Here is a 19683-nt window from a genome sequence, read left to right on the forward strand (position 1 = left end):
ATATTGGAACCTCTGGTTGCAAACTTGATCCTAAGCCTGATGCTGCCACCGCCGTGCTTGGCAGGTCTTCTTGGGTTTGGCAGCCTTACATCGACTCTTATAAACATATGTTGTCATTGTGGCCAAGCAGCTCATTAGGCTCTGTTCAGACTGCAGGAAAATGTGACCCAAATATATATATATATTTTTTTTGTGTTTTCTTTTAGGTCAAGTGACCAGGTCAGATTTCAACTTTCGGGTGTGAAAGCTCAAATCTGGCCCATATCTATTTCCTTTTTTCAAGTCAGATTTGAGCCACTTCCATATGTGGTCCTGAATCGGACAGTTTACTGTTGAATTATGCCAGGAGCTTATTGATGGCTGGAGGGCTGCTAAAGCGGGGGCCCATGCTGCAATTTTCTTTTCTATCATTTGAAGTTGTCTGTAGATTTTATTATACTTATTCCACTGTAGAAGGAAAAAGTGGGTCAAACAAATCATCAGAAGACCCAAATTAGTGTGACATTCATGGCCATGATGAGCACAGTGACATTTGTGACAGGTTTTGCTCATTTCCGCTCCATTTAGGGAACTATTCTTAGTTCATTTGATGCCAGGTCAAAGTAATCCAAATTCCTGCGTCTGTTCATAAGATTTCCTTTCTTTCCTTTTGGTTTTTATTTTGCACACTGTTTAATTTTTTTTTCTTCCATCCTGCAGAGTTTGTCGCTGAAGAGATGGACACGGGTGCAGACATGGACTCCAGCGAGGCAAAGGTTAGCACGCGCCCGTCTCAGTGCTGTAAAAGGTTTTCCGTCCGTTTAGGTTACAAGCTTGCTGTCTTTGTCTCCAGGACGAAGAGGACTACGATGTGATGCAGGATCCGGAGTTCCTGCAGAGCGTTTTAGAGAACCTCCCAGGGGTCGACCCTAACAACGAGGCCATCCGGAACGCCATGGGTTCCCTGGCTTCCCAGACCGGCTCCAAGTCTGACCCAAAGAAGGATGAGGAGAAGAAGAAATGAGTGCTGAGAGAGAAAAGATTGTGATACTGTGTGACAAAAGGCATCAGAGTTTCTCTGCATGTTTTCCACAATTACATTTAAACTGAAACATGTTTTTGTTTTTTTCTGTGTGTAAAATATATAAACAGCCAATTTTGCTTCTTCTGTTTTTTAGGGCTCATTATCATCCCATTCATTTCTGTTTATTTTGCATTTTGTAAAATACCTCCTCTCTAACATGAATCGGTTTCTTCAATAAAGTTACAGAACAGAACATTTGAGAGCCTTGTGGTTACTTGAATAACATATCTGCTAAAACAAGCTGTTTCTATTACATTTGTGATTATCTACTTGCATTTAAAGTCTCACGTGCTCTTTGAATTAGATTTCATAGTATCAACTACAATAATGCGGGTAAAGAAACAACTTAAAGGCAGAGTTTGAGTCATTTTAAATGTTGTCTTTGGATAAAATAACTTTTATAATAATGTTTAGACACGTTAGGACCTCTGTAGAAGAAGCGTAGTGGACATATTGGACAAAAGGCGTTGAATGTGGAGCTAGCAATGGGACACAGGGTTAATGGTTGTTTCGAAGGAGGATGATGCTTGGAATTGGGGTTAAGTTGTTGCAGAAGATCTGCTCTGGGAACCCCTGAAGCAGGCAGCAGACATCTCAATCACTTCTTATGCAACGAGATGTTGACAGACAAAGGTTAGAATGTCTTCTCATGATTCATTCAAGTCCAGATGAGTCTGTGTGATATTAATAGGACATGATCACTGTTAACATTGTGATGACAAGATGGACTATAATTAACCCACATTTTCCTCTAGCCTTGCTCTCTTTTCCGTCATCCAATGTCCCCGCCACTGTTTGTGAGCTTTAGCTTCTCAATCATTAAAATCTATTTTAGATATAGGTGTTAAGGAGTTTTTAAGGCCATCTTGGTGTAAAGAGTATAAATCTAAGCTAGGTCTACTATGATGCATCCAAGCAGTTCTTTGTGAATGCGAATATTCATACAGGAATATTCCGATGACAAATGTAATCTAATGGAGTGTACAGCTGTGTGTAAGCATGTGGGTTGGTTGAACGACAAAAAATACGCAGAACTGTTATCTATTTGGCTATTGTATAATTGTATAAAATCCAATTTTGCTTTATTATCTGAAAGTTGGGGCTGCACAGTGGCGCAGTGGGTAGCGCTGTTGCCTTGCAGCAAGAAGTTCCTGGGTTCGAGTACACCCCTGGGTCTTTCTGCATGGAGTTTGCATGTTCTCCCTGTGCATGTGTGGGTTCTCTCCGGGTACTCCGGCTTCCTCTCACAGTCCAAAAACATGACTGTTAGGTTAATTGGCTTCTCCAAATTGTCCTTAGGTGTGAGTGTGTGCGTGAATGGTTGTTTGTCCTGTTTGTCTCTCTGTGTTGCCCTGCGACAGACTGGTGACCTGTCCAGGGTTTACCCTGCCTCTCGCCCAGTGAACGCTGGAGATAGGCACCAGCAACCCCCGCGACCCCATGAGGGATAAAGCGGTTTGGAAAATGGATGGATCTGAAAGTTGTGATTAGAGTATGGTAAATTAGAAAAAATTGATTTTGAATGTAGGATCCAAAATGCTGCAGCAAGAGTTCTGATGAAAATCAACAAGAGGGATAATTTTTCTCCAATTTTAGCTTCCCTTCATTGGCTTCCTGTTAAATCAAGAATAGAATTTAAAATTCTCCTTCTAACGTATAAAGCCCTTAATAATCAAGCTCCATCATATATCAGAGCTCTGATTACCCCGTATGTTCCTAACAGAGCACTTTGCTCTCAGACTGCAGGTCTGCTGGTGGTTCCTAGAGTCTCTAAAAGTAGAATGGGAGGCAGATCCTTTAGCTATCAGGCTCCTCTCCTGTGGAACCAACTCCCAGTTTTGGTCCGTGAAGCAGACACCCTGTCTACTTTTAAGACTAGACTTAAAACTTTCCTTTTTGACAAAGCTTATAGTTAGAGTGGTTTAGGTTACCCTGAGCTACTTCTATAGGCCTGACTGCTATAGGCTTAGACTACTGGAGGACATCAGGATCTATTTTTTTCACTCTACTGAGTTCTACTGTTCTCCAGTTTTGCATTGCTTGTCGTCATTTAAGCTTTTAACTTTTTGTTCTCTCTCTTTTATCTTCATAGTAGGTACACCTGGTCTGGCGTTCTGTTAACTGTGACATCATCCAGAGAAGACAGATCATCCGCTATTACCATCTAATGTAGAACAGATTACTGGATCAATGTGTGCTTCTGTGTCTTATTGTGTCTCTGTCTTCTGTAACCTCCAGTCAGTCGAGGCAGATGACCGTTCATACTGAGCCTGGTTCTGCTGGAGGTTTTCCTTCCCGTTAATGGGGTGTTTTTCTTTCCACTGTCGCTTCATGCTTGCTCAGTATGAGGGATTGCTGCAAAGCCATGGACAATGCAGACGACTTACCCTGTGGCTCTACGGTTCCCCAGGAGTGAATGCTGCTTGTCGGGAGTTTGATGCAATCAACTGGTTTCCTTATATAGGAAAGTTTTGACCAATCTGTATAATCTGACCCAATCTGTATAATCTGGTTGAATTTGATTTTGGAAAGTGCCTTGAGATGACACGTTTCATAAATTGGCACTATATAAATAAAATTTAATTGAAATTTAATTGAATCTGTTTTTCTTTAAAAGTTTAGAAACAAGATTATGACCTGATCATTAACTACACCTTTGCACACTAATAAGAAAAAATAAAACACATAAAAATCCTGCCCATGTATGAAAAAGATCTAAAAAAATGTGAAATTGTATGTGAAGCTCTCAGGCGGTCAATTGCTGCTCGCTTACTATTTGAGAATTTTCATTAGACACCAATGACAGGCCAAAAACTTTGATTATGTTGCTTTAAAGTTAAGATTTTCACAATTAAAAAAAAAAAAAAAAAAAAAAAAGATTGTGGGAATGGTTACAAATAAGTATTTTTCTTCAAAGTAAAAATTAATTGTAGTGAAATGATAGGTTGCAAAGATACATAAAAGATACATACTACTACTAATAATAATACTACCACGACTTGTACTACTAATTTATTATTTAAAAAAAAATTAAATAAAAAAAAACATATATATATATATATATATATATATATATATATATATATATATATATATATATATATATATATATATATATAAAATCAAACTAAATACTAGTATCATGACGTTTCGTACAGCGTTCAGAGGCATTTTCCTGCATGCTGCTGAGGAGCGACTGTCGCAGAGTTGTTGACGGAAAACTGACGGGACCAGCAGGAAAAGTCAGGAACCATCTTCGCTAACCGTGCAGGTAGCAAACAATGTTTGTCAGCTCGGCGTTGAAGAAAGCGCGTCGTGCATTGAGTTGTTTTACGTCAGGCCGCCACTGTCCCGGGTTTCTAGTTTGTTGAGTTAAAGCGCTTCGTGACGGCTGCCGGGGAGGAGCGTTAGCACGGGATGCTAACAGCTAGCGGCTAACGCTGCTAGCTAGCAACAAGTAGGAGCTAGCTCCAACTTGTTGCTGCTGAAGTTTGACACTTCGGTCTCGCTCTCTGGCCTTTCATTGTTAGTGGTTGCTTTTGCTCTGCGCACATTAGGTACATGCAGGTAAAGGATTTGCAGCCACTTTGCGCCGACCCCCGCGTTTTAATCCGCCAGCTGCCCGCTTCTAACTCCTTATTGACGCGCCGCTGCTAGCCGAGCCGCGGCTGACTTCTCGCTGCTATCACTGACTCCGCTGCTGCCTCTGCAGGTTTTTTGGGGGGCTTGGCGATGGGGGACATGAAGACCCCTGATTTTGACGACTTGCTAGCGGCTTTCGACATCCCCGACATCGACGCACAAGAGGCCATCCAGTCTAACCCCGGCGAGCAGCGGGATGCAGGGGCCACCAACGCAGCTGCGGGCAGCAAGAGCGGGACTTCCTCCTGCTTCCCCAGCTCCGAGCCGCCTGTGGTCAGCGTCATCGTGAAGAACACGGTCCGCTCCGAGTCCCTGGAGGAGGTGGAGGAAAGGTCTGCCAGGGATAAAGCTGACAGTCCTCCAAGCAGTGCCTTAGCCTCGCAGGTTCCTGTCAAGCTAGAGGATTTCACTTCAGAGCTGGAGCCCAAGATGCCTGCCAGCGCTGCCATGGAGCCTCAGATTACCAATGGCTTCCAGGAAGCCATCGGTCAAGCCGGCGAGCAGGTGGAGGCCAGCAATCAACCGTGGTCTGAGCCTCCTGCCTTCAGCGCCACGCTGAGCGACGACGAGAGCGACGAAGGAGCCAGACCCACAGCCGATGTCATCAACAGCCTGTCGCCCCTTCTGTACCCAGAGTCTTCAGCGGCAGCCGGCACCCACCCGCCTCGTTCCCCACCAACTCTCATCCCCCGCTCTCCTCCGGCGAATAAACCCTCTGATCCTTCGTCGCCTCCTTTGCATCAAAACGGAGGCGTGACGGATGAAAGCAAATGTGCGGCGGCGGACTCTGGGGGAGATGAGTCCGACCCGGACTTTGGGAGCCCGCTGGTGATCCAGGAGAGCCCAGAGTCTCCGGTGTTCTCCCCTCCCAAACGCAAGCGGCGAGAGAAATTACACCCCGACTTTCCTCAGATGTACGAAAGCGCGTCTTCTCCTTTTCCTCAGCCTCCGAGTCTCTCCGCAAAGCCCAAGTCCCCCAAGGAGGAAGCTGCAGAGCCTTTCAGAGGCGGCTCTCCCCCCACAGCTCCACAACCTCACATCCTCTCTGGCGTCGGCACAAACCCGGCGGCACTCAAAGAGGAGAAGTACCAAGAGCATGTGATAGACGAGAGAGACTCGCCCGAGAGTCCGCCGCCCAGTGAGACGGGCCTCCTGTACAACAGGAGGAGCAGCCCTGATTTGGGTTCGGCTCAGGAGAAACTCCCACAAAACGAGCGGCCGGCTGAAGCCGAGCGCAGAGAGGCGGACAAATGTGAGGAAGATCTGGGTGAAAGGATGACGGCGGACGGAGGAAAGTCAAAGGAGAATTGCCACGCCGGCAGCGAGCCCGCGGAGACGCCGTCTCCGCCGAGACCGCTCAAGGTGAAGATCAAGATGCCGACCGGCAGCATCACCAGGACCGTCACTAACCTGGCTCCTAAAAAAGCCACAAAAGGCTCCGCAAGAGACGCGGAGAGCTCCAAGCCGTCCCCAGAAAGCCAAGCGGCAAGATCCAAAAAGAAGCCGCCGCCGGAGCCGCCCGCAGCAGCAGCAACACGGGAAGGCGCCGCCGCCGGTGCAGCGAAGGAAAAGAAGCAGAAAGTGTCGCCGACGGCGGTGAGCATCACCAAAGCCGCCACGCTGCCGTCGGTCTCGTCCTCCGCCTCCAGGGCCAACCCGGGAGCCATCAACCTCCGCAGCCTCGGCAAGAAAACGCTCAACAGCGGCGTCGCCCTGCCGGGCCCCCTGGCCCCTCAGACCAGCAGCAGGCCGGCGTCCATCGTCAACAGCACCGGGGCCATCATCTCCAAGAGCCAGACCAACCTGGTGGAGGCCTTCAACAAAATCCTCAACAACAAGAACCTCCTCCCCAGCTACAAGCCCGACCTGAGCTCGCCCGTCCCGGCGGAGTGGGGCATCTCCCTTCCTGCACAGGTGAGCTGTCAGCATCAACTCTAACTCATAAATATCTTTTTTGTCTTGGCCAGATGTAAAAGTCTTCCTGGTGTGTCAGAGTGTCAGTGTTGCTGTCTGGCTCCCCCCCCCCCCCCCCCCCCCCCCCCCTGCAGGGTTACCGCTGTCTGGAGTGCGGCGACGCCTTCGCCCTGGAGCAGAGCTTGGCGCAGCACTACGACAGGCGCTCGCTCAGGATCGAGGTGACGTGCAACCACTGCTCCAAGCGGCTGGCCTTCTTCAACAAGTGCAGCTTGCTGCTGCACGCCCGAGAGCACAAGGAGAAGGGCCTGATCATGCAGTGCTCGCACCTGGTCATGAAGCCCGTGCCTGTGGAGCAGATGATCAGCCAGCCTGAACCGCCGCCGGCGGTGGCGGCGGCAGGAGGGGGTGAGAGCAGAATTAGGTTTCTTTTTGAGTCTAATGTTGATCGCTCCGTTATGATCACGTGTGTTTTAACTTCTGTTTTCTTTTTCAGGCCAGGTCACTGCGAAGCCGTCTCAACATGCTGCACCTTCCAAGAAAGAAACGGAGATGCTGCAGTACAGCAACAATAAATGCTCCGAGTGTCAGACTCAGTTTGGCAGCAAAGAGGAGGTTTCTGACCATTTTCAGGAGATCAAGTCAGCTAAAAGCACCGTAAGTGGTTTTTGTTTATTCTTAATTTATTTTAATCATAAAAGTTTGAATTTCTAATGAAAAACTCTACATTTCTGTATGAATGGGTGAAAAAAATGCTTTGTAAACAAAAGGTGAGAGTAAAAATCTGGTGTACAGACATTTCACTACTTTGGCAGACGCTCACAAAAACCAGCGCCGCTCATCTCCCTGAGTGCAGCGTGGTGAAACGTGGTGGCGGCAGCATAAATGAGTGTTTTATGGCGGCCCGCCAGGCTTACAGTATGCTGGGGGAAAAACCCTGCTATGTATTAAACAGTTTGACTGGTACTTAATGCTATGGTGAGATCCCTGAAAGTTTCTGATAAGTAAAGTATTGATTAGATAAACTCCAAAAGAAATAAAATGAGATTATCTCACTGCTTTAACTTTCTTCCCTTCCATGTGGAGGTAAACCCACTTTAAACATTTTACCGACACCTAAAGGACGTTTCTGATCTATTAATTGTTGCATAGCCAAATATTGCAGACCTCTATGCTTTATTTTTATTTTTATTGTGATTATATTGCAAATGCGATTAATATTTCAGCCCTGATATCGATTATCAGACATAACAGCAATGTTAATATCGGCTCAAATTTTCTAATTGATGCATCTTTATTTTCCATTTCACATCATGCACTGCTTCGTGTTGGTCTGTCACAGGAAATAAATAAAGTACGTTGCATTTGTAGAGGGATAAAATATGTAAAAGCTTAGGGGGTTTGGATCCCTTTGGGCTGTAACTCTATCATCTTTGTCTGACGTTTGATAAGAATCAACATTTTTAGATGAGATGGGGGTCACCTCGTGTCTTCAGTAGGGATTTAAAAGTTTCACCTCATCGTATCAGTAGTTTTTTCACCTAATTCTTGTTTATTTCCCTCCTGCAGTCCTGCACAGAGTGCTCTCCTCCCATGCTCCTGCCCAACAGCTGCAGCGCCGCAGCCCACCAGCGGCTCCACCAAAGCTCCCCGCCGCACATCTGCCCGGAGTGCGGGGGCGCCGCCAAGCAGCAGCTGCTCCAGAAACACCTGCAGGACACCTGCTTGCACTTTTCCCGCCGCATCGGCTACAGGTCCGTTCTCCCTCTGCTCAATCAGACAGAGCCTTCCTGCTAGGGCTGAATGATTTTGCAAAATAATCTAATTGCGATTTTTTTAAATATATATTGCAATTTAATGCGATTTTTTTTTTTTTTTTTTTTTTTTTTTTTTTTTTTTTTCCAGTTTAATTTATAATGTCTTTTTAAACATATACAAACGACAAATCAATTTGTTTCCTCGCTGTGCAGATTAGTTGCTAAAAGACCCACAGCATCTAAACTCGGAGCAGAAATTATTGCGTTCTGCCTATAATACATTTCAACCAAAATTGCAATTTTGACTTTTCTCTGCATTAACCACAAGCAACAAAAATGTTCTCTAAAAAAGGATGTTTGTAAAGAAGGACTATTTAAAACAAGAACTTTTAATGTTTCTATTAATCATAATATTATTCAAGAGAACAGCTTTTAATTGATTTGAACATCAATCCTTGTTGGACATAAAGTGTAACCAGTCAATGTATTAAACTGATTGACCTGTACTTAATGCTATGTATGGTTATATAAACTCTAAAACAAGTAATAGAATTAGATTATTTCACCGCTACAACTCTCTTCCCTTCCATGTGGAGCAAACCCACTTTAAACATTTTACCAACACCTAAAGGGATGCGTCTAATTCCCTAATTGTTACATAGCCAAAAATTGCAGACCTCTGCGATTTTGAAATTGCGTTTTTTTAAATCGCGATTATATTGAAAATGCGAATAATTGTTCAGCCCTACTTCCTGCTCTTCTAAACCAATCATGTTTCTGGACGTTTCCCTGTGCAGGTGTTCCAGTTGTCTGGTGGTGTTTGGCGGGCTGAACTCGGTCAAGTCCCACATCCAGCAGGCTCATTGCGACATGTTCCACAAGTGCCCCTGCTGCCCCATGGCCTTCAAATCTGCCCCCAGCACCCAGAACCACATCTCAACGCAACATTCAGACCTCGCCGACGCAAAGGCCATGTAAATCCAGTTCATCCACGTTCAACACGTCGTCTTTAGTCATTTAAGTGACTCCACTGTTTCATAATGTCCCTCTTACAGGCTGATTTATAAATGCGTCATGTGCGACACGGTTTACACTCACAAGCCGCTGCTGTACGCCCACTTTGACACCCACTTGACCAACCAGAAGGTGCACGTGTTCAAATGCCCCGAGTGCACCAAGCTGTTTTCCCAGAGGAGCTCCCTGCTGGATCATTTCAAGGTGCGTCTCTCTGTAGGTAAAGGTAACGCCACAGAGCGCCGCCTTAGGCGTCGTCCGACTCAAATGTTTTATTTTTCACACCCAGACCCACAAGGCTCCCGCGTTAAAAGAAGAGCTGCCTTCCCCCCCGGCCGCTGGCGCACATTTACCCGGGAAAACGGAGAGCTCAGAGGAACGGATGGAAAAGGAGAAAGTCAAGACGGAGAGGATGAAGGCGCCCTCGGCGTGGAAATGTCGCTCATGCAACACTCACTTTACAGAGCGGGAGGAATACATCGCTCACATGGGCGAGCAGCACGACAAGGTCAGGACTCTGCGTCCAAATAGTTTTTCGGGTGTTAGACAAAGCTGGACATGCACTGATGTGGAAATGTCGTTCTGTTCCTGTAACGTTTAGTTCTTGAAGAAGTTTCCCTGCAACAAATGCGAGAGCTCCTTCACCACCACGTCCAGCATGAGGCGCCACATCAGAGACAAGCACAAAGTCCTGACCCGCGGCTTCCGCTGCCAGTGAGTTCGCAGCTTTCTCCTTCAAACTTCAGCTTTAGTTGATATTTGGTGTAATATTGTCGTCAGGGGATCAGGCAACGCTTTTAATTCAGCGGACAAATTAGGAGATTTGTTGTCGACGACAGCAGTGTCCAGATTTTAGAGCCACATTCTTTGCCTCCTGGGAAAAATCTTTATATGGGTGCATCTTAAAGGCATACTATGCAACATTTTTCAGTTAATTAATGTGTTTCATACCGTTTTGGATGTTTAAATGAGTCATTTCAGGTCGAACAAAGGTACCGCACCTGCAATTGCAAGAGCCCTCGGCCTGCACACACATACGTCTCGCTTTACGGCGAGAACTCCGTGTTTTTGCCCTGCCATTCACTATATGCACGCGCGAAAGCAACAACAAAGAACCGCGTGTTAACGTCAAATAAACATGCGAGCATATTGGGTTTTTTATTATTATTATTATTATTTTTTTTTTAAATTTATTAATTTTTTTTATTTTGGCGAGACGCTACTGCGGCGGCCGCGGCGAGGCGGCAGCCGCGGCTTGGCGAGGCGCCGGCTTGGCGAGTTGGCCGTGGCGGCCGCCTCGCCAAGATAGCGCTGCGGGAAGCTTGATGTTCATACCTTCACTGTGTTAGTCATTGTTTGTACTGCCGTTTTTTCCACTTTTCATTGCGTTCGCCTGTCTGCTAAGCTCAAAACAACCGCGCCTGGCTTGATGGAGAAACCAGAACAGCTGAGCATCTTTACGACAGTGCACTTTTATTTTCGCCCTCTGGGGGGAGCCTCGCTGGAAAATCAACCCCGGTTGCATAGTATACCTTTAATAAATTAGAAATTCATCTAATTCATTCCAGTATTTCAAATAAAACAAATATGATATGAAAATAACTCGTATGAGTTTTATTTGGGTAGAAAGGACACATTTTGACCGAGCTCCAGATGAGCCAGAAGAGGAGGGAGTAAAGTCGCAGTGTTTACCCATTAAAACGATCATCCTATGACTTTCTAATATCTGAATGTCAGATTTCCCCACAGCCAGAGATAAACTGATATTTAATCAACACGATAAGATTTTGATTTACAAGCTCAGACTACGTTAGGCTAAACAATAAAACATCTTAATTACGATGATTGTAATGCAAAAACACGATTAAAACGGCAGCCAAATGTTCATTTATCATGCCTTCAACTATTTTTGATTTTCCGGACTATAAGTCACAGTTTTTTTCATAGTTTGGCCGGGGGTGCGACTTATACTGTGGAGCGACTTATGTGTGAAATTATTACACATTTTTACTGGTATATCATTACACCTGTTATTTTCACACCAAACCACAAGAGGGCGCTCTAGGCCTGTGTTGAATCAGACGTAAGCGACATAGAAGCGGAAGTGCTGCAGCTTCTACCTCAGGAGTTAATGGAGTTATTTGAAAGTGACAAAGATGAAGATTTCACTGGATTTTAGTTATTTGGAGTGACACGGGCACTTTGGTTAACTTCTTCGCATGTTATTTATGCTATAGTTATCTGAATAGCTTTTAATATGTTATGTTAACATACCAGGCACGTTCTCAGTTGTGTCATGTAGCGTAAGCTAACCGTACAATTATTCAGCCTGTTGTTGCCTCCGTTCTATTTTTATTTAAAATTGCCTTTCAAGAAGACATGTCCGTTCCTGATGTTGTATATTATCAAATAAATTTCCCCCAAAAATGCGACTTATACTCCATTGCGACTTATATATGTTTTTTCCTTATTTATTATGCATTTTATGGCTGGAGCGACTTACAGTCCGGAAAATACGGTAAATCTGTTTGTGTTTTCTTTTTTTTTTTTTTTTTTTTTTAGATATTGTTCTGAGAGCAAGAAAGCCTTCAGCAGCAGGTCCATGCTGGACAGGCACATCCAGATGAGACACAGCATGAGCAGCCTGGGTCAGGACTCGCTCCTGGTGAGCCACGTTTACTGCTGGACGTCTGGCAGGATGGCTAAAAAAGAAAAAAGAAAGAAAGAAAGCTAAGTCTTTGTGTCGTGTCTGCACACAGGGAGCCGATGAAGCGGAGAGCTCCTCAGAACCGGAGAGCAGTTCGGTGTCCCGCCGGAGACGTCGGGCGACCGCCAAGTCGGACCAGGACGCGGAGGCAGCGGACACAACGAGTCCAGTAAAGAGGCTCCGCTCGTCCTCCTCGGCCCCTTACACCCAGCCGGAGTCCGGCTTCAGCTGCGCCCCCTGCGGCTTCACCACCGAGGACAAGCCCACCTTCCTGGAGCACATCGGCCAGCACCGGCGGGGCGGCTCGGAGGGCGGCGGTCTGCAGTGTCTGCAGTGCGGCGCCTGCTTCACGTCCACGTCCTCGCTGTCCCGCCACCGCTTCATCATCCACAAAGTCAAAGACGCGTTCAGCGACGGCCAGCAGGCCCCCGGCGTGCCTCCGTCGCCCTCTGCTGGAAACGCCAAGAACCACGACGACAGGAGCTCTGTGAACGGCTCTGAACCGGCTTCACCCCCCGGTCAAGCTGCTTTAGCCGGTCTGGGGAAGGACGAGGACGGACCGCTGGCCTGCAAGGTGTGTGGGAAACACTTTGAGAAAGCCACAGATCTCAACACGCACTTCAGAACTCACGGGATGGCTTTTATCATCGCAAGGAACGCAGGGAAGTCCACCTAGGAGGGGTGGATGGGTTCATATCTGTAAGTGCCTTTTTAATTCACGCGCGGGCCCTGCATCTATGCACTAAATCAACCAAAGATTGTTCGTTTTGAAGTTTGTGAAACAGTTTAAACGTTCCTGTTTGAGAAAAGCCTTAGCCCTCTGATTCTCAGGATCTGCTGCTCGCTGTCTGGGTTTGGTCAGGACACGGCGCTGATTGAAGCTCCTCTTCACTGCGGTGACCACATTCACGTTAAATATGTGCCTGTAGAAAACTGTGACGACCGTTTTAACTCAAGCCTGCTGTGTTCAGTTTCACTTAATGTTTGAAAATACTGATAAAATGTGTTTTTTTTTTTTTGTCATTTCTAGGCTTTAGGGGAGATTCCCTCTAAACACCTTGTTCCACGTTTCTTTTCTTTTTCTTCCTCTACCCGACATGTTTACGTTTCACTTTGTATTGACACAGGGTTTCCAGAGATTTTCCATTGGGATATTGTGAGTTTTCATCTTCCAGAGTGACTCAAACTTCTAGATTTTTTTCCAACAACAGTTTATGTAACATTCTGGACATTTACGTTCAAAATATTTAACTTGTCAGGCTTCATCATCTGTATGTTTCATTTATCAGGAATAGAGGCGGTTCTGGAGTTGGCATCTGTGGTAAAGGGCTACTTCACTTCCTGTTTTTGTTGTTTAATTCACCTTTTATTTCACAATATGTGTGTCTGTTTATATATGTAACACTGTTCAGTTGTGGACCGGATTATTTTACACTAAATAGACTCTTTAAAGCCGCTTCTTATCCTTCGTCTACAAAAATGTAAAAAAAAAAAAAAAAAAAAGATGTTTTGATGTATTATTTCAAAGCCTAATCTGAAAAGTTCAATGGTTAACAAAAAGGCATTTTTGTGGTTTCTGTCAGTCAGAAGCTAAAATGATCAAAGAGCTTGGCCAAAAAGTTAAGTTGTGATGCGGCAAATCAAAGCTGGAGCATGTCTATGGAAAAAGTCTATGTTTGCATCATTTTCATAGGTGAAAAATGAAGTCTGTATATTCAAACATTTCTCCACGCTCAGTTTAGTTTTTACCAGACGGAAAAGGATCCAATCTAACATCCGTCTTCAGATCCTTTTTTAAATTTTTTTTGATCTCAGACTGAAAACTTTTGTTTCCAACTATAAATCCAGTGTATAGAAATAAAATGTGACACATGGGACAAAATATATATTTTTAAATGTTCAGCCACCATTTTTTTTTTCTTTTTTGAAAATCAAGACTTGAGTCTAAAAGCTGTGTGCTTTGGAAAACGGTGATAATGTGAGCTCTAGATCCACTATATTTACTCTGTGAAAACTTTCAAACCTTTTTAATTGAATGTATTTTCTGTAAGATTAACTGATATTTTCTACCTGAGCTGAAGAAAAAAAAAAAACGTATTTGTTATACGAGAAAATGTTTCTGTAAATCTTGCTTTAACAGATTACTGTAAACAAAAGAAGATATATTTAATTTTTTTTGCCTAGCTTTTTTATGCTTCTTTCAGCAAAGGGAAGCTCGCTGAACATGTTTCCGTATTTTGAGGCAGATGTAAAACATTAAAATGAATAATCTACATAAATGAAACTGTAATCGGTATGACGCCACATCAAAGCAAAGATCGTTTCCGAGCAGAAGCCTTAACTGCTGCGGTTTCCTGAACTCATTTAGGGTTTTCACTCATTCAGTGGCTCAGACTGACTTTTGTATTCAGATCAAAATAAACGTTTTACATGAAAATAAAAACCGGCTTCAATAATAAATCAAACATTTTATTTTTTTTTGCTTGGTTAATATACTGATCTTTATTGAATTTATTGCTTTACCTTGCATGCATTTTATTAGCATGAACTGTTTTCCAAACAAATGATAAATTTTACATTAAATATCCCTTTTCATTCTAATAAAATATACTCTATGAACATGCATTTAATAAAATAAAGCTTTGCAATAACCGGATCATCTGCTATGATTAACGGTAAGAACACCCTTACAGACCCAGAGGAACCGGCTGGTACAGAACATCTTGGTGAGGATAAGTTCAGCTAAAGTTTGGGCTGCTTTGGCCGCAGGATGTGAGAAGAAGAAACGGAACAGGCTCCATGATGGTGGAGATTCCTTCTGGGTCCATTCTAGACAGCATTCATTCTAATAAAATAGACTCTCTTACAATATACACGTGATAAGATATTTAAAGCGTAGCCATAACCCTTCTACAGTTTACAAAGCACACCACTGATACGCAGCCCTTCAATTACACCGTGCAAATAATTTAGGAAGAAACTACAATGAAAACAATCTAGATGTTGGGGAAAAGTGCTTCATGAAGACGACCCGTGTTGAGGCTCTGGCTGTTTTGGCAGCAGGATGTGATGAATCCGTTTCTAGAGCAGAAGAAACCCAATTAAGAGGAAGAGAGCAGGCTTCATGAAGGTGGCCAGTCCCTCCAGAGTCGACACAGGAGCGCCTGGACAAAGGAATCAAATAAATATGGTTTCACTTGTTAAGGCAAAAATGTCCACCACCATCTGATGAGTTCTTATATTTACACGAAGGAACGTTTGTGGCGGTCAGTCTTGATACACATCATGATATGGTTGGTTTAAATGGAAATACACATGATCCTGTCTCTTCCAGGTTATAGTTTTTTTTAGATTGAATGTCTAAGCAAAGTCACACACCCCTGGGACAAGAAAGGATGGTGGTATTTTTCTTTTTCTTTTTTACCAGTGATAAAACATGTTCATAAAAGTATACTTTCACCCTAAAATCCCTGGATGGATATACAATATGTAAAACTGTATTAAAAACTCAGGAAAAACAAAAATAAATTACCACAGAAAAAAGTGAAACCATTAAAACAAAATATAAAGTCTTAAAAGAGAAGAGAAAACAGAGAGAGGAAAAAACACAACCAAACCAAGACCAGTGTTGTATAAAATACTGAAATCTCAGAGTCAAGTAAAAGTATAGGTACCTCTCCAAAATATGACTTTGGTAAAAGTCCAAGTCACTGACTGGAATGTTACTTGAGTTAAAGTCTTAAAGTATCTGAAATGTCTTGTACTTAAGTATGAAAATTACTGTAAAAATAGATGTACTCAAGTAATGTAATGAAAATAAGTAAAGAGTAAAACAAGGCAAATGCAGTTTGAATGTCATTCTTTATATTTTGGTAAACTTTAGAGGTCAGATTCACTTAAAATAATATAAACAACCAAGTGGAGGTGAAATTTAGGCCAAGTTTAGACAGAAAATACAACCTTTTTGTAAGCTTTCAGTTTTCCTTCTTCAAGTGCTATACACTTTAAAATTGTACACAACCAAGTGCAGGCAAAATTTAGACCAGGGGGTGTATACTAAGAACACGGTTAAGTGATAAACCAGGCTTAGTTAACCTACAGGAAGTGGTAAACCTGCTAATAGATACACCTGTAACATTATCAGTAGGTGGGGTCAAAACATTTGCGTTTCTCTCCCTAAATCTCGCTACTTTTTGTAATGAGCAACTAAACCAAAGATTGAAAATGTATCGGAGTAAAAGTATGCAATTAAGTTCAGAAATATAGTGAAGTAAAAGTGGAATTTATCAAAAAGATTTGTACTCGAAGAAGTATAAAGTACTCCAAAATATACTTAAGTACAGTAGTGAAGTATTTTTACTTCCTTACTGTACAACACTGACCAAGACTGTAGAAGTGAGATTTAAACGGGGTAAGCTTTCTATAAAATATGGTTGTAGAAAAGTTCAAGTTAACCTGAAAACAATGATCAGCGGTAAACACCGCCTGTACCCAGTATCAGGAAGCGTTTTCATCTAACAGCTATAATCTCTGAGTTTCGTGTTAGCAACACTATCTGATCAAATAAAAGTCACTAAATACTTCTTTTTATTTTTGTCAGGGATCTAAACACAATAATACTACACATACTGTACACTTTCAGGGCAACCATGCTCAGTAGCACATTTCAGACTGCAAAAAGAGAACTAAAAATAAGTAGAATTTTCTTGAAATGAATGTATTTGCCCTTGATTTGAGCAGGTAAATAAGATTATCTACCAATGGAATTAGTATTTTTACCCCTAAAATAAGATAATTAGATACACAGCACTTGAATTAAGATGATGGAGATGAATTGTTCCTATTTTAAGTGCAAAAATCTTATTCCATTGGCAAATAATCTTATTTACATGCTCAAATCAAGGAAAATACTCTCATTTCAAGAAGATTTTTCTTATTTTTAGTTCTATTTTTGCAGTACACGTTGTCGGAGGATAAAAGTTTTAATAACTGAACAGTGTTTGTTTTCCCTTCCTTGGTGCTGATGCTCCTGGATTTCCCCGCTGCGGGACAAGAAAGGATTCCTCTGTTTCTTACCTGACTTGGTGGGCTGGGCCTGCGTCTGCTCCTCCTGGGCACCAGTGGTGGCCCTTTCAAGAACGCTCAGCTGTAACTCTGTCAGAGCTCCTCGCTGGTCGCCGGTCACCATGGCGGCGTTGTCGGGGCCGAGGGCCGCCAGCTGAGTGACGGAGAGGGCCTGAAGGGCCAAAACAGGAAGGCTCAACATGCTGGTGAAGATTCTCAGTCATCCAGGTCATGGTCATTCCAAAAAAAGTAAAAAAAAACAAAGCAACTGGACTTGTTTTCCGTAGTTGAAGACGTTAGGAAGACGTTAGGAAGACAAGAAGGCGAGAGGAAGCGAAACGTCTTCAACTACATAAAACAAGTCCAGTTGCTTTGTTTTTTACTTTTTTTGGAAGTAAAGCTCAACGTTTACTCAGATTCAATAATAAAGAGAAGTAATCTGAGTGAAAATTAATGAAAAAAAAGTCTTTGGTGACCTTGACTTACTGAACTAACATTACGTTTCTGGAGTATCAAGATTTTAAACTTCTGAACCTCACACTGCAAAAACGGACCTAAAAATAATTTGAGCAGGTAAATAAGAACATCTGCCAATGGAATGAATATTTTGACCCCTAAAATAAGATAATTAGACATCCTGCATTTGAAATAAGATGATGGTGATGAGTTGTTCCTATTTTAAGTGCAAAAATCTTATTCCACTGGCAGATAATCTTATTTACCTGCTCAAATCAAGGACAGATGCACTCATTTTAAGAAATTTTTTACTTATTTTTAGTTCCGTTTTTGAAATGCAGTTAGTCTATTTTAGTTTTCCTTTAAGTTTGATCGTAGTGCTTGAGTCCATGACTGGTCTTAGCTCACAGCTGCTGTAAGTAAGGAGAGCCGGTCGGCTGAAATTACTCACGGCAAAGTTTTCCGGAGCAATTTGGGGAATGCAGCTCTTGCTGATGAAGGGGAAGACAGAGGGGCTCAGGGAGGCCATTTCAGTTGCGTTCAAACCGGCTGATGGAGACAAAACCAACAGGTAACAATTGAGCTGTGTGGACTTTTGATTGGTTAGCACGTAGATTAAGCAATTTTACCGATGATGTAGTTCAGGTCAGAAACCTGAGCCTGAGTCCAGTTGCTGGGAACTCCAAAGGCAGACACAGCAACGTCTTTCAGCTGCCGTAAGACCTCAGCGGGACACTGAAGACCATCCATGGAGCCCACTGCGTCGCTGTGAGGAGAGGACCCGCATTACCCCATCAACCCCAGACAACACCCTCAGTCCACGAGCAACAAGTCACGCTCCCTCTCAGTACAAAACAACATCACAACACAAACTCTCGTCACAGAACTGAAAATCTTTTTTTTTCTTTAATTATTATTTAAAGTGTAATGAATGAAATGGCTTGGCAGCTCCACAGACCTGAAGGCCGCCACCCTGAGCTGACCAATCTCGCTGGAGTTCAGGCCGCAGACGACCCGGCCCAGCTGGACCATCTCTGCAGATCCCAGCAGCGCCGCTGTCAGGTTGTTATATTTGGCGACGCCCTTCCACACCGAAGACAACTATTGGGACACGAGTTGTGTTTGCGATGAGTACTGTGGCGTGCTTGTCGCGGTCGAGCCGAGCGGTTTCTGCAACCCACCTGTGAATGGTTCCAGCCACAGGCGGCCACGTCGTCCAGGCCGTCCAGCGACAGGGGAAGCATTTCCAGCTCGGAGTTGGAGAAGCTCTGCATTATGCAGCCCAGCTGAACGACGACGGTCTCATTCATTCTTAACACAGGGCCAAATGCCTGAAGTGAATCAACACAAGCAGATTTCACTTGAACACAGTGAGCCATGATTGTACCCAACTAAACTTTAAACAAGTGATGATATTTAGGATTCCTTCTATTAATGGAAATAATGCACCATCTGTATCATTACTGGTTCAAATGTAAAGAAGCTTAACTATTACTAAAAATAAGAATTAAAATAAGATGATTTTCTTTTTAAATTTAGAATTAAGTCACAGAACCATTCCTCCCTTTATTGAACAAGATCATTTGGATGACTCTACCTCTACTGCCTTTTTATAGAGCACTCTCAGCTGGTCCGAGCTGTAACCAGGGACCGACCCGAGCACGTCTAAGGTAGCCAGGAATGTGCTGCTGGACATCTGTTGCAGCTTCGTTGGAGTCCAGAACACATTGTTCAGTCCCAGCTCTTCAATAACTGCTTGTGTGGGTTCTGTAAGATTGCTGGAAGAATCCCCAGCGACTGGGAAACACAAACAGAGAGGAGCAAACCCCGGTTAATTACTGAATGTTGAATTTCATTTATCAACATTTATTTTGAGAGATTGCTTTACATGGGGGGTGAGGGAAGTTTGTCAGAAACAGAAAGCTAATAAAGGTTTTTTCGGTATAAAATATAACAAAAACTTTGACAGAAACGAAAATCTAATAGTAAGTTGAAGGTTAGTTAAGGCCTTTGCCTGCCTGAGTTTAATGGGAAAGGCTTGACGTCTTGACCTATCGTTTTTAGGA

General features: G+C 43.4%; 2 protein-coding genes and 1 long non-coding RNA gene across 3 annotated transcripts in view; 2 read left to right on the forward strand and 1 right to left on the reverse strand.

Annotated features, from left to right (window-relative positions):
* The window catches only part of otoa (otoancorin), a 39249-nt gene that overhangs the window by 10186 nt on the left and 9380 nt on the right, over positions 1-19683 (reverse strand). The gene's annotated exons all lie outside the window — the stretch shown is intronic.
* LOC118561773 lies at positions 644-1260 on the forward strand. Its single transcript, XR_004930247.1, has 2 exons — positions 644-755; positions 833-1260. It is a non-coding gene; the product is annotated as an uncharacterized LOC118561773 (long non-coding RNA).
* LOC105928471 (zinc finger protein 687a) lies at positions 4232-14557 on the forward strand. Its single transcript, XM_021318127.2, has 11 exons — positions 4232-4334; positions 4776-6619; positions 6754-7027; positions 7116-7276; positions 8189-8373; positions 9174-9350; positions 9432-9594; positions 9680-9898; positions 9992-10104; positions 11953-12055; positions 12150-14557. The coding sequence occupies exons 2-11, from the start codon at positions 4796-4798 to the stop codon at positions 12771-12773; spliced, it is 3843 nt and encodes a 1280-aa protein (XP_021173802.2). The 5' UTR covers positions 4232-4334; positions 4776-4795; the 3' UTR covers positions 12774-14557.

The sequence above is a fragment of the Fundulus heteroclitus genome, chromosome 3 (genome assembly GCF_011125445.2).
Source record: "Fundulus heteroclitus isolate FHET01 chromosome 3, MU-UCD_Fhet_4.1, whole genome shotgun sequence".
Lineage (NCBI taxonomy): Eukaryota > Metazoa > Chordata > Actinopteri > Cyprinodontiformes > Fundulidae > Fundulus > Fundulus heteroclitus.